At 45.1% G+C, this 12685-nt stretch overlaps 1 protein-coding gene and 1 long non-coding RNA gene across 4 annotated transcripts in view; one reads left to right on the top strand and one right to left on the bottom strand.

The window, feature by feature from the left end:
* LOC127627149 (actin filament-associated protein 1-like) overlaps positions 1-12685 on the bottom strand; it is a 107505-nt gene that overhangs the window by 60854 nt on the left and 33966 nt on the right. For 2 of the 3 annotated variants that reach the window (XM_052103406.1, XM_052103404.1), the window contains exon 1: positions 2347-2713. The exons of the other annotated variant lie outside the window; for it this stretch is intronic. In XM_052103406.1, coding sequence (XP_051959366.1) covers positions 2347-2380 — 34 coding nt within the window. In that variant the 5' untranslated portion in view covers positions 2381-2713. Of the gene's footprint in view, positions 1-2346; positions 2714-12685 lie in introns of those variants that run through there. 3 annotated transcript variants of the gene reach the window in all.
* On the top strand, positions 1662-10850 carry LOC127627151 (uncharacterized). The gene is made up of 3 exons (XR_007968523.1): positions 1662-2018; positions 10347-10511; positions 10615-10850. It is a non-coding gene; the product is annotated as an uncharacterized LOC127627151 (long non-coding RNA).

Raw genomic sequence — 12685 nt, 5'->3', positions numbered from 1 at the left:
TTTTCCTGATGCAACAATCTGGTGGAAATTTAAAGAAGCCCCACTCTCCAATAATCTGTGGAAAACAGGGTGTTTTTTGGGCACTTTCAGTGCAATTTGAGCGAAGAACTCATAGACAGCAGTTCTTTTCTGGGCTACCAAAAGAACCCAGAAGGGACGAGGTGGAGCATTTGTTTGTAAACAGTAACTTCATCTATGGAGCTCTGTGGACAATAGAGCTTTGCCATATCCAACCAAATGCAGAGTTGTGATACAAGTAAGGGTTACCTGATACCTTGCAGCTGCCAACCAGCCAACCAATCACAACCAGCCAATCTGTCCTGCCTGTATATTTCATGTTGTGTTTTACAGCACTTTTAAAAACACAACATGAACTAAACAGGCAGGATAACTGTGATTGTGTAATGAGAATATGCCCTTACAAAAGTTAAACATGGTTTTACTATAATAATATTGTAGTAATCAAGACTCTAGTAAAACCAAGTTTAATTTTCTTCACAAAAAATATAGAGTTCTAAAAAACTTGCTGCAAACTTGACACAAATTTCCCACTCATTATTTTCACAATAAACTTGCAATTAGCGCAAATGCTTGTCAGAAGTTTAAGCTCTTCACAGGTAATGGTGAACCTGCAGCAAACCTTTGGCAACAATGAACAGTTTGCCAGAACTCTCGTTTTTGTAAGGGTTTCAAGAGCTACATATTTGGTTCACTTAAAAGATTCACTCAAAAACATTTCTAAATTCCAAGAATGCAGAGAACGGACTTGTGTTCTAAGGGCCCGAACATACTTCACGCAAGTACGCAAACACGAGACCACAAGGGGGTGAAAGAGTTTTTTAGGTGCCACAAAACCAGATGTGGTTGAAGAGTGTGCTTATGTATTTGCTAAAAAGGCAACCAAAAATATGCTTGTATAATCCAACTTGTTCGGCAAGCCTCTACTCAAATTGCTGCTCTGCTGTGACAGTTGTTGATAGAAAAAAGAAAAGTTGCTGTAGAGCCCTTGTGGCAAAAAAAAAAGCTTGCGTAGCAAGATGCATCTGCGTTCACGTACTTACGTAGCGTATGTTTAGGCCTTTACGAAGACCAGTCTTGCCAAGCTACCTTGGAAGAATGAACTCAGAGTGACAGGAAGACATAAAATGCATCTATTGCGAGCTTTGAGATAGGCTGCGATCTTTCTGTTGCACAATTAAATGTCACAGCACATACAAATCCAGTGAGAGAACTACTGGCATTATCACACCAGTGACAGCATTAATATCATCACACCAATGAGGTTTTGCAGGAATCGTGACACGTTAAAAGAATAAAGTCTATAAACAGTTGTTTTATTCATATTTATTACTGCATTAAAATGATGCCCAAGAAATGTTGATGGAGTATAACAACTCTCACAAGCCATCAGACTTTCATGATCTTACAGCGGGAAACACTTGAGGAAAAAACTAAATAAAATGATAAATGTCCATCCTCTGCCACCATAGTAGAGTTCTTGCCAACAAGTCAACATCTTGTGCATCCTGGATTTCAAGGTCTCAAGGGCAGCACTGGCTTTACTTGCATTCTTGAGGATTGGAATCAACTTCAACAGTGGATGATGATGTAGAATGAGTCCTTCAGATTGTTAGAACACAAAAGAACGCACACTGAGAAGCCTGATTCGTTCACCAATGAAAAACTACAAGTAGGTCAGGGGGCACCTGTATCATAAGTTATCAATGTAGTGTTATGAGGAGTGACTAAAATCTCTTTCTCACACTGTTCATTATATATGGTGTTAATATACGTCTAGTCTAACGTTCTAATATTGATCATATTCGAAAATAAAAACATATAGGCCTAATTGTGATTCAAATTTGCAAGGCATACAAACAGCATTGACTTCCGTGCAACGCTACGTAATTTACCGCCTTTTTACATTTAAAATTGTAACGTCTTTTCAAACCGAACTCAGAAGAGCAGTGTGGATTCAACGGAAGAAAATGTGACTCACGGGGTGAACTCAAGAGACGGTAATGATGCCTTTAAATATTCGTTATATGAAAAAAATCAAAACGTAATTGCCTGTTTTGTTCAAATTCCATTTAAAGAAATATTATTGAGTTAAACGCGAGAGGGTGTTTCAAGATAGAAACTCTAAAATCAATAGTTAGTATGTTAGAATTATGCTCAGTGATAATATACATTTTATTATTTGACATACTGTTTTCTCTGCTAATGCCTCTCTCTAACTGTTCATTCAGAAACTATATTTAAACTTTTGGAAACAGTAATATTAAGCGGCGTGTTCAGAGCGTTGAACAATGAATTCACTCATGCAGATATCGGCCAGTCACTCACCCCTCGAGGCGAACAGTATGGGGTCGCTCCGCATCTTAAAGTCAAACGCATCTAACTCGGGGTGGGTAGGGGTGGCAGACGTGTGTCCGACAGCTGCTGTATTTCATTAAAAGCCGCCCAAAAGAGCCGTCTCTCCCACTTTCTCCCTGTGCGAACACACAGACCTCGTCCGCTCGCTACCGCCCGGTAATGTCCAATTTCCTCTGAAAACTTCCCCTAAATCTTTCTCCTGCGGTCCTAACACAACACCTCTTTTCGCCTCTGTTTCAGTCTTTGGCGATCCCGACCTGCAGTCAACCGTTGTCCCTTCGAATGGAAGCTGCGAGGATACTTAAAAGGAAACCTCTCACTTTATTTCCATGTCGTGATCGACGAAAACTGGGACCTCCTTCCTTTTCTATTTAGTTTCCTGTCCCTCATTTCTCCGCCCTGTAGCCCCACATCTCCAATTCTACAGCTGGATTTGTGTGTGCACAACTATTTTAAGTCAATTAGCATACTTAGAAATGAACATTTACATTACACTGATTGTGAACAATTCCTGTCCGTCTCAAATGGAAACTTTATACTCCGCTGAACACCCTGCCAGCACCAAGAGGCTGTAAATGGTAAAAAGAGAGAGCACAAAGCTTCAGTGATTGTCAAATTTGGTGAGGGAATCGCATAGAATACATAAGTTCAACAGTGTTGCTAGATTTGTTTGACATTTCCCAGCCTAATGATTGCTCAAAACCCACTCGAATGCAAAAAAAACAGTCCAAATAGTGTATATGAAATGCACATTTACCATAATACTACAGAGTTGCCTTTACGACCTTGATAACACAATTAAGTGACGCAAAGATAAAGTTTCCATAAACCTTTCCATTTACCCATTTTCCTTTATTCACTATAAACAAACACAAACGCACAGAAAAGGAACCTATGCGGCCCTGGGATTTCAAGAAACCAAATAATGAAAGTATGCCATTGTGCTATGATTACACTGTTGACATAGGCCTATTTTTTAATAATGTCATATAAAGGTTATATATAATCTGTCCTACTTTTTTACGCTGTTATGGCTCATTCCAGTAAAACTGTAAATCTTTGTAGTCATTTAAGTAAGGTGAATTCACTAATACATAGAACAGTCAAAGTTCCTTGACAGCCAAAATCACCCTAAATTTTGACCACACATAACAAGCGCATTTCCCCCCGCACAAATCTAAAACACTGACGTTCAATGAATGAACCTTCTTCACAAAATAGTTAATGGGATAGTTCACCCAAAAATATCCCAGATGTGTATGAATTTCTTTCTTCAGCAGAACACAAAGAAAGGTTTTAAGAAAACATTTCTCAGCTCTGTAGGTCCATGCAATGCAAGTGGATGGTGATAAGAACTTTAAAGCTCCAAAAAGCACAGACAGTCATGATAAAAGTAATCTATATGACTCCAGTGGTTAAATTAATGCAGTGTTTCCCAACCTTTTTCCCAACCTGCCATGGCACACTTTTTACGACTAAAATATTCTACGGCACACCACTATCCCATATATGCTAACCATCGTCAATATTTATCCTTTTAAAGAACTTGTCTATGTGTTCTGTCCATCTTAGTAGCATGTTTACTTGTAATGTTTGAAATTCGGCTATGCAAAAAAAAAAAAAGAAAATCACATTCAGTGCTTGCGTTAGACTTTCTTATCGTCTGACATTAGATGGACAGGGCCGTAAAAATTTCATCACAATCTATTATTACCCATAATTTTAATTGTCATATTTTAATGATAATAAGACATTTAATAGCTTTTATTTTCGTTCACATTTTCATTTTTAATCATGACCTTACAGGACGAGCATATAGCAGACTATGTATTTATTTATGAAGATATCAGATTAACAACAGACACCACACGAAGCAGATTAATGTTTTTTTCCCGCAGTGACTGCGGAGGCCACTAAAATATGAACAACGCAATATTACAAAACACAAATACAATTAAAATATGAACAAAACACATCCGACTTATAACTAGGTGCTTGCCTGTGCATAATCAAACGCATCAAGGGAGACTGATGCTGAGGCAATTGTCATTAGATTTTGCGTCTTTGCCTTGGACAGACGACTTCTCATGACAGTTTTAATTTGGTTCTGGAGGCTGAACGAATCGGTTACTAACGTAACCTCGGTTCTCTCTAGATGAGGGAACAAGTATTGCGTAAGCTAGCTTACGCTACGGGAAAGATTCATCTTTTCTGAGATATTGAAGCCAAAAAATTATCCTTAATTTTGTATCCATTGCCAACGCAGTGCGGCAGCTGCAGACCTTGAGCGGGCTAGCTAGCGAGCTCATAGGTTGCTCTGCGGCAACTGCTGCAGCCTATAGACGAGCTTGGGCGAACTCGCATCCAATGAGAGGCGTCCGCGCGTTCACTGCATCAAAGCCCGCCAAAATGGGCGTGACTAGAGTGCATATAAGCGTAGTTCGTAGGCTGGAACCCTGGTTTTCATTGAATGAAGCGAAAAATCGCCGTGGCGCGAGACGGCGGTTACGCAATACTCGTTCCTCATCTAGAGAGAACCGAGGTTACGTTAGTAACCGATTCGTTCTCTTACGAGAGGTTCTCTCGTATTGCGTAAGCTAGCTTATGCTATGGGAACCCTTTGTCAACATCGTGCGCGCCAAGCATCCACTGCATGAGCCCCAGGGAATTAAGGGGGACCCGGGGGAGCCCTTGTGAGTGGGGAATTAATATTTGGCCGGCAAGAGTGCGGATCAGTGTGTGTGTAGTACATAAGCACATAGACAGAGCGGCGGTGCCGGTCTGTGTGGAATGTGTCCCATTAATGCAGCTCACCAGGGGAGCTGTAGTGTATTAAACCGCTAGCAGTTTAGCCTGCAGAGCGGGTACTTCCAGATTGTAAAATCTGACAAAGGTGGAGGGGGAAGCCCAGCCCGCTGCCACACATATGTCGTGAATGGAAATCCCGCTGGACCATGCCCACGAGGAGGCCACACCTCTAGTGGAGTGAGCCCTAATGCCTAGCGGGCATGGTAGGTCTTTTGATGCATAGAGTCTTCTCGTGGAGGGGGCTCTAGCGTGTATGATGGTGTTTATTACTCCTTCTGGCAAAGCGACGGGTAGTCGTTGATCACCCACGCGTGTAGCGCCCAGCGCTCTGGGAGGGGATGCCAGATCGTGCTGCGAGCTTGCGAGAGGAGATCTGCTCTCACTGGGATGGGCCACGGGGCTGTCAGTGACAGCTGCGTAAGCTCCGGGAACCATGTTTGATTCTCCCAGCGCGGGGCTATGAGGAGCACCGAGTGGCGCGTTTCCCTGATCCTCTGCATTACCTGTGGCAATAGCGAGACGGGAGGGAAGGCGTAAAGCGGGCGGTTGGGCCAGTCCTGGGCCAGTGCGTCCTCGCTTTTCGAGAAAAATATTGGGCAGTGAGAGTTCTCTTCTGACGCAAAGAGGTCTATCTCTGCTCTGCCGAATATGCGCCATAACGTCTGGAATGTTTGAGCGTGCAGGGACCATTCCCCTGGGGAATATTGTCTCTGGACAGTCTGTCTGGGCCGTCGTTCAGGTGGCCTGGCACGTGCGTCGCCCTCAGCGAGCGCAGGTGGCACTGGGACCAACTCAGTATGCGTTTCGTCAGATGGAAGAGGTTCCTGGATCTGACACCGCCCTGACGGTTTAGATAGGATACCACAGATCTGTTGTCCGAACGGACCAGGACGTGGTGACCCTGAATGACCGGGAGGAAGCGCACGAGCGCGTACTCGACCGCTATCATTTCCAGACAATTTATGTGAAGGAGCTTTTCCTGAACTGACCATAGGCCAAAAACCGGAGAGCCCTCGCAGACCGCGCCCCAACCCATGTTGGACGCGTCTGTCGAAATGACTTTTCGGCGAGATACAGCTCCCATCGTCACTCCCCGCTGGTACCATTCGGCCACTGTCCAGGGCTGCAGAGCTGAGATACAGGTCTGAGTCACTCTGATCGGCTGGCGGCCTGTGGCCCAAGCCCGGCGAGACGCGCGCGCTGTGTAGATAAGCGAGCCGTCATTGCCACTGAGTCTAGTTCTATTCCAAGGAAGGAAATTGCCTGACTGGGCTGTAGTGAGCTCTTGGTCCAATTGACTGCAAGGCCCAAACTGTTCAGATGACTGAGGAGAACTGTCCTGTGAGACAGGAGCTCCGTATGTGATTGTGCCAAAATCAGCCAATCGTCCAAATAGTTCAGAATTCGCAAACCCTGACTCCGCAGGGGTGCGAGCGCCGCGTCCATGCACTTCGTGAAAGTACGGGGTGCTAAGGACAGGCCGAACGGAAGGACGGTGTATTGATAAACCTGGCCGTCGAGGCTGAATCTCAAGAATGGCCTGTGACGGGATTTATCTGAATCTGAAAGTATGCATCTTTCAGATCGAGAGAAATAAACCAGTCCCCTGGCGCACATGCGCGTGGAGTTTGCTGGTTGTAAGCATTTTGAATGGTCTTTTGCAAGCGCTTTGTTCAAAACCCTGAGATCTAATATTGGTCTGAGGCCGCCGTCTTTCTTGGGGACAAGAAAATAACGGCTGTAAAACCCCGACTCGCTCAGAGGCGCGGCACTCTCTATGGCCCTTTTGCACAGAAGGTTTGTTATTTCTGAACGAAGCATGCATGCTGCTTCCGTGTTCACAGTAGTTTCGAGCCAGCTCTGAAGCGAGGAGGACGGCGATCGAACTGTAGCAAATAGCCCTGTTTTATTGTGCTTAACACCCATTCGGATATCCCTGGAATATCTTCCCACACTTTGAAGCGTAATGTTAGAGGGTGAATGGCCAAATCGCCCTGATTGCCGCACACAGCGCGCTGAACAGAATGTGTGAGCGCGCTTAGTGTGTTTATGCATGACTGCTCGCAGACAGCAGAGACAGGCTGTTCTGTGAGTGACTTCCCGATTGGGGTAAATGGGGAAAGAGTCACATCTGATAAGTGATGTGCGAGCATAGTCACGGGCACGGGACTTACATGCGGAGAGGTGTTTGCTGGCCGTGTGACAGAGCGGGCAGAGGAGGGGCGCGCGACGGGCTCGTGGGTTTCGTAACCGCTTTATGTGAGTGTGCTCTGATAGGGACACGGGATGTGTAATGCTTGTGTGTAGGGGTGAACACTGGGTTGTGGGCACATTTTCTACACATAGGTCATGTTTGCTCTTTACAAGATTTCTTTGGGTCGCCGTGAATACGGCGTTTGAGCGCAGGCAAGCGGGTGTTAACACCGGCTTGTTGGCTGCTGAATCTACCACTGTAGTAGCCTGAGAGAAGGGGACTGACAGGGGGCGAAGCTTTGACGGTGGTCCGGCCGCGGCGGGACTGATCCGTCGTTTTGTCAACAAAGCTAGGAGGACTTCGGTTGTTCAGGTTTCAGCACGATTCTAGGCCGAGGCCCGTGGGGCGGCGGTCTCGCGGCGGCTGTCTGAGCGCGATCGAGGGCGGCCGCCCTGTCGACGCTGAGAAGTCTGGCTTTGCTGAGCTGGGCGCTGTGAAGAGGCTCGTGCAGGAGGCTCACGTGGGCGGCCTGCAGAGGAGTTAGCGCGACAAGTCAGAAAGAGATTCATGGCTTGTGTGGCTTTTTGGACCTCTGAAAACCGGTCAATGATACCACTCACCGTGGAGCCGAAGAGACCGGATGGAGAGAGTGGTGCGTTGAGGAATGTAGAGCGCTCTGCTTCTCCCATGTCGGCTAGCGTTAGCCACAGATGTCTCTCGGTCACAGTCAGTGCGGCCATGCACTTCCCTATAGCTTGAGCTGCAGCTTTGGTAGCGCGGAGGGCGAGGTCCGTCGCACTTCTTATGTCTGCAACCGCCTCTGGATGCCTGCTTTCCTCATCCCACTCCCGTAGAAGGTCCGCTTGGAGGATCTGTAAAACGGCCATAGAGTGCAGAGCAGATGCAGCTTGGCCGGCGGCAGAATAGGTGCGGCCAACACAGGCGGAAGTTGTTCTGCAGGCCTTAGACGGAAGCACTGGTTTAGACCGCCATCTCACGGAGGGCGGGCAAAGGTGTGCTGCTACCACATCCTCGACCGGAGGGATGGAAGCGTAGCCCTTCTCGGTGGCGCCGTCCACCGAAGCAAGAGAGGTGGAGACGTGGGATCGGACCCTGGCCGAGAAAGGCGCGTTCCAAGATTTGGAAAGCTCGGCGGTTCCTGGGCCGAGGAGGAGGCGTGTGAGCCTGACCACTCCTCGTTGTCCGAAGCCATGATGGAACACGCTACTTCGTCCGAGATGGCAGCAGAGCAGCCGCTCGGCGGCAACTGTGCGTCCCGGGTGGGCGGGGAGGGTGAAGGCGATGCTCGAGGGATGGGCTTCGCTTCTACCACTGGTTCCGGCAGCCTTTGAGAGCGGCGCTTTTTTCTGCGTGGCTGAATAGAAGGTGGCGCGGCGGCTTCGGTCCTGAGCGCTTCGAGTCGAGCCCGCAGGGTCGACGTTGGCAGCTCCTCGCAGAGATCGCATCCGCCTTCAGCGAGGGCGAGCTCTGCATGCCCCAGTCCCAGGCAGAGCGCAGATGATGTGGCGGTCTCCGGTGCTGAGAGGGGCGCGGCATGAGGCGCAAGTGGAGCGAGGCATCTTTAAAAAGACGCTCGTACTCTTTTGTGAAGTTCTTAAGAACTAGCTTGCTTTAAAAAGGATACGTCGCTGGATGGCATAGCTCGCAGGACGGCTGAAGGTGGCGAAGACGGCCGGCTTCTTCAAGCGCTGTCCACGCTTGCTTGATGCCCCTCGAACGGCGACGCGGCTTCTGGTTCAGAGATGCGAAGAGCTTCGCTGAAGAGATGAAAATCAGGGTTCCGGCCTACGAACTACGCTTATATGCACTCTAGTCACGCCCATTTTGGCGGGCTTTGATGCAGTGAGCGCGCGGACGCCTCTCATTGGATGTGAGTTCGCCCAAGCTCGTCTATAGGCTGCAGCAGTTGCCGCAGAGCAAAATTAACAAAATTAAGGATAATTTTTTGGCTTCAATATCTCAGAAAAGATGAATCTTTCCCGTAGCGTAAGCTAGCTTACGCAATACGAGAGAACCTCTCGTAAGAGAACCCAGCGTCAAGCGCTGCATTGCCCTACACATGACAAGAGTTGCAGGAAGCGTCACAGAGGGGTGATTTTACGAGTTTGCCACATAAAAAAGCGGGAAGTGTGCACAATAATCATTGAAAACATGTATTTTAAAGAGAGAAAAACGCTTGCAGTTACTTTGATAGCAGAAAGTAATAAAATGACTTGTTTATGTTTAGCATTAAGCGTTTTCTTGGTGAATTTAAATTAGTTCAATAACTGGGGTCTCTGATATTTGTAAATGATAATGTAATATTTAATTAAAAGAAATTATGAGATATTCAATGACGAACAATTGGACAGTTTTAAATATATCTTGTTGCTTAGTACTCTCAAAGACATTATTGGTGAAGCAAAAATGTGTGTGAGAAAAACCATTTGGTGTGGCGTCACTTCATAGACTTCAATGCATTCTGCAGCGGTGACGTGAGTCACATGAAAGACCCTTAATGCATATAAATATCACTCACGATTGCACATTATTCATTGCTCTTCACAATCACAAAAGTGACCGATTATGGTTTCAAAATGGAGATTTTCCAAGTTTGGATCCCTGAAAATATTATTATTATTATAATTTTTTCATGCATTTATTTATTTTGTGGAATTTGATCATTTGGGAAACACTGAATTAATGCCTTCTAAAGCAATATGATCGCTTTGGGTGAGAAACAAATCAATGTTTAAGTCCTTTTAACTATTATTGTTTACTTCTGGTTGCTTTCCAAAGCACGTCCAGGAGGGGACTCATTATTTTAATGACAGGAGTCGTATCGATTACTTTTATGCTACCTTAATGTGCTTTTTAGAGCTTTAAAGTATTGATCACCATTCACTTGCATTGTATGGAGCTACAGAGCTGAAATATTCTTATAAAAATCTTTGTTTGTGTTCAACAGAAGAACGTCATACACATCTGGGATGGCACAAAGGTGAGTTAATGATGAGAGAATTTTGTCCGCTGGGGGTCGGAGTTTTGACTCCGGTTCGCCCAGAGAGGAGCGGCTGTCGTCTGCCGGAGAGAGGAGTGTTCGAGGACCACGCGACGGTACATCAGAGAACCGGTGAGTGAGCTTTTTCTCTCTCCCCTCTCTCTCTCTTTCGCACTGTGTTGGCCTTTTCCTTCGCCTATTTTTTTTTTTGTTTCCCCCTCCTGTCTCCTCCCAGGTCGAGGAAGGCGAGGATGACCTGACGGGGCGCAAAGCACGCCCCTCCGCATGGAAAGGGTGGGGGGGGTGTAGGTCATGACGGTGGCACCCCAGCCTGAGGTAACGCCGGAAGGAGTGTGGAGCGGAGGGGGGCGGTGCCGGGCTAGAATGACGCACGCCCGGTCCCCAATCGGCCTGATGGGGCGCGCAAGGGATTAAGGCAGCCAGTAATGCTGGTTTGAGAGAGAGAGAATTACGGGCATGTCCATCATGTGTGTGTTTATGTTTGTGCTTCTCTTTTGAGTTTAATTAAATTATTATTTATATTGACAAGCCGGTTCTCACCTCCTCCTTGCCCATCTTAACCCCCTTACATATTGTAATATCATTTAATATAACAATGTCAAGTTAAAAAACTTTTTTAGAAATGTATATTATTATTGTTTAATAATATTATTATTCAATAGTAATTAAATTTTTTAATAATTTATTTTCTTGCTCATGGAATTGCTATGCAGTCTGGTTAAAAGCCCTTATTTTGGCGGATACTTTTATCTTGGTGGAAAACTGAAGGAAATGTAAGCGTAGCGTAGTTCTAGCAGGAAGACTAGCAGATGTACATCATCACACCATTAGCAAGTCTTCCTGATAGAACTGAAGTTTCTGTAGTTAAGTTGACAACAGCCTTTTAATGTAGTGAAAAGCTCTAATTCTGTCCACAAAAACCCTTCGTCATGTGTTATTTTAGATTTGTATGGTAAACTGTAGCTGCCAAACATATGTGAAATTATGCAAATGTGCAATTAAAGTGAATCTGGTGCGCTTTAAATAGAATGCGCTCTGTGCGCATTAGCACACCGAACCAATATCAGAGCACATCTGTCACTCAGGGTACCAGATATATAGAATTTGTGTGTATTGAGCACAGAACAGCTCTGAAACCACTGAAAACATGTGTAAGACCCTGATCCGATTAAAAGGTTTTTAAGAAAGCACTACAAATTACAGACAAAACAGCTGCACACTGGCTGTTTGATAATTGCACTCGATTTCAATTATATCTCGATTAATCATTCAAACCTAACCTCATGTTTAATTTAGTTTACTGATGTTTTGTTGAGTTTAAAATACACTGAAATGCTGAAGACTGCTTTCTGTGGCATCACATAAAAAAACATAAAAAAGCAGAGCTGTTGTAATTTCTGCTTCTGCAAACAAAATTTGCTAAAATATTCACTGTTTTCAAATAGGTTTCCAAAACACTTTCCCCATCTGCCATTTGTCAGAGAAAAAGATAGACCCACCCCAAACTCATGCAATAGGGTGCAACAGTGTCCACCCACTTTTTCAGTCGTCTTGGTTCTGTACATGTAAGCGCAGCATAGTTCTAGTGGGAAGATTAGCAGCTGTACATCATCGCACCTTTTGCTGGGTAATTCCCAGCCAATCACATGTAAGCCGTTGCTTTATAAGTTTTCTCATAATCTATCACATTGCTGTTTCAGTGTGCTAACACAGCAACCTCCACCACCCCACCTCCACCAGTTGAGTCCCATCCTGCACAGGGGGTAGGCTCCTCGCCCCTGCCTCCTATCTCCAGCAGGATATGATGGTTCCGAGTACAACTTCTTCGGAGAGACATTACTTTTCTGTTTTATATTCATCAAATAAATTTCATCTTAAATTACTCTCAAGTCTGCAAGTCTTCCTGATAGAAGTATTTTTCCCATTCATTTCTTCCATAGGGATTTCACAAAATTCTTCATAAAGGAGTTATAGTGGAGGTACACAAAGTGTGTACCGTGTTTAATGAGGGCATAAACTACAATCCCATGAAGCATTGTGCATGATGTAATCGAATAAAAAAATAAAACAAAATATATAAAATTTAAAGGTGTTGATTATAAGTCTAGAAACAATATATTTTAATTCTATTGCAAAATATTCAGATGTTTACAAATATATAAGCAGTTTGAGAGTGTCAAATTTACACATACGTCAATGCCAGTGGGCAATTGCTGCAGCATTTGTTTGTCGTGCTTTGCTTGCCATAATTCTCTGATAAGTGGAGCGTTTCTCTTCAGGTTCAT

The sequence above is a fragment of the Xyrauchen texanus genome, chromosome 33 (assembly GCF_025860055.1).
Source record: "Xyrauchen texanus isolate HMW12.3.18 chromosome 33, RBS_HiC_50CHRs, whole genome shotgun sequence".
NCBI lineage: Eukaryota > Metazoa > Chordata > Actinopteri > Cypriniformes > Catostomidae > Xyrauchen > Xyrauchen texanus.
This window is presented reverse-complemented; position numbering and strand designations above follow the sequence as displayed.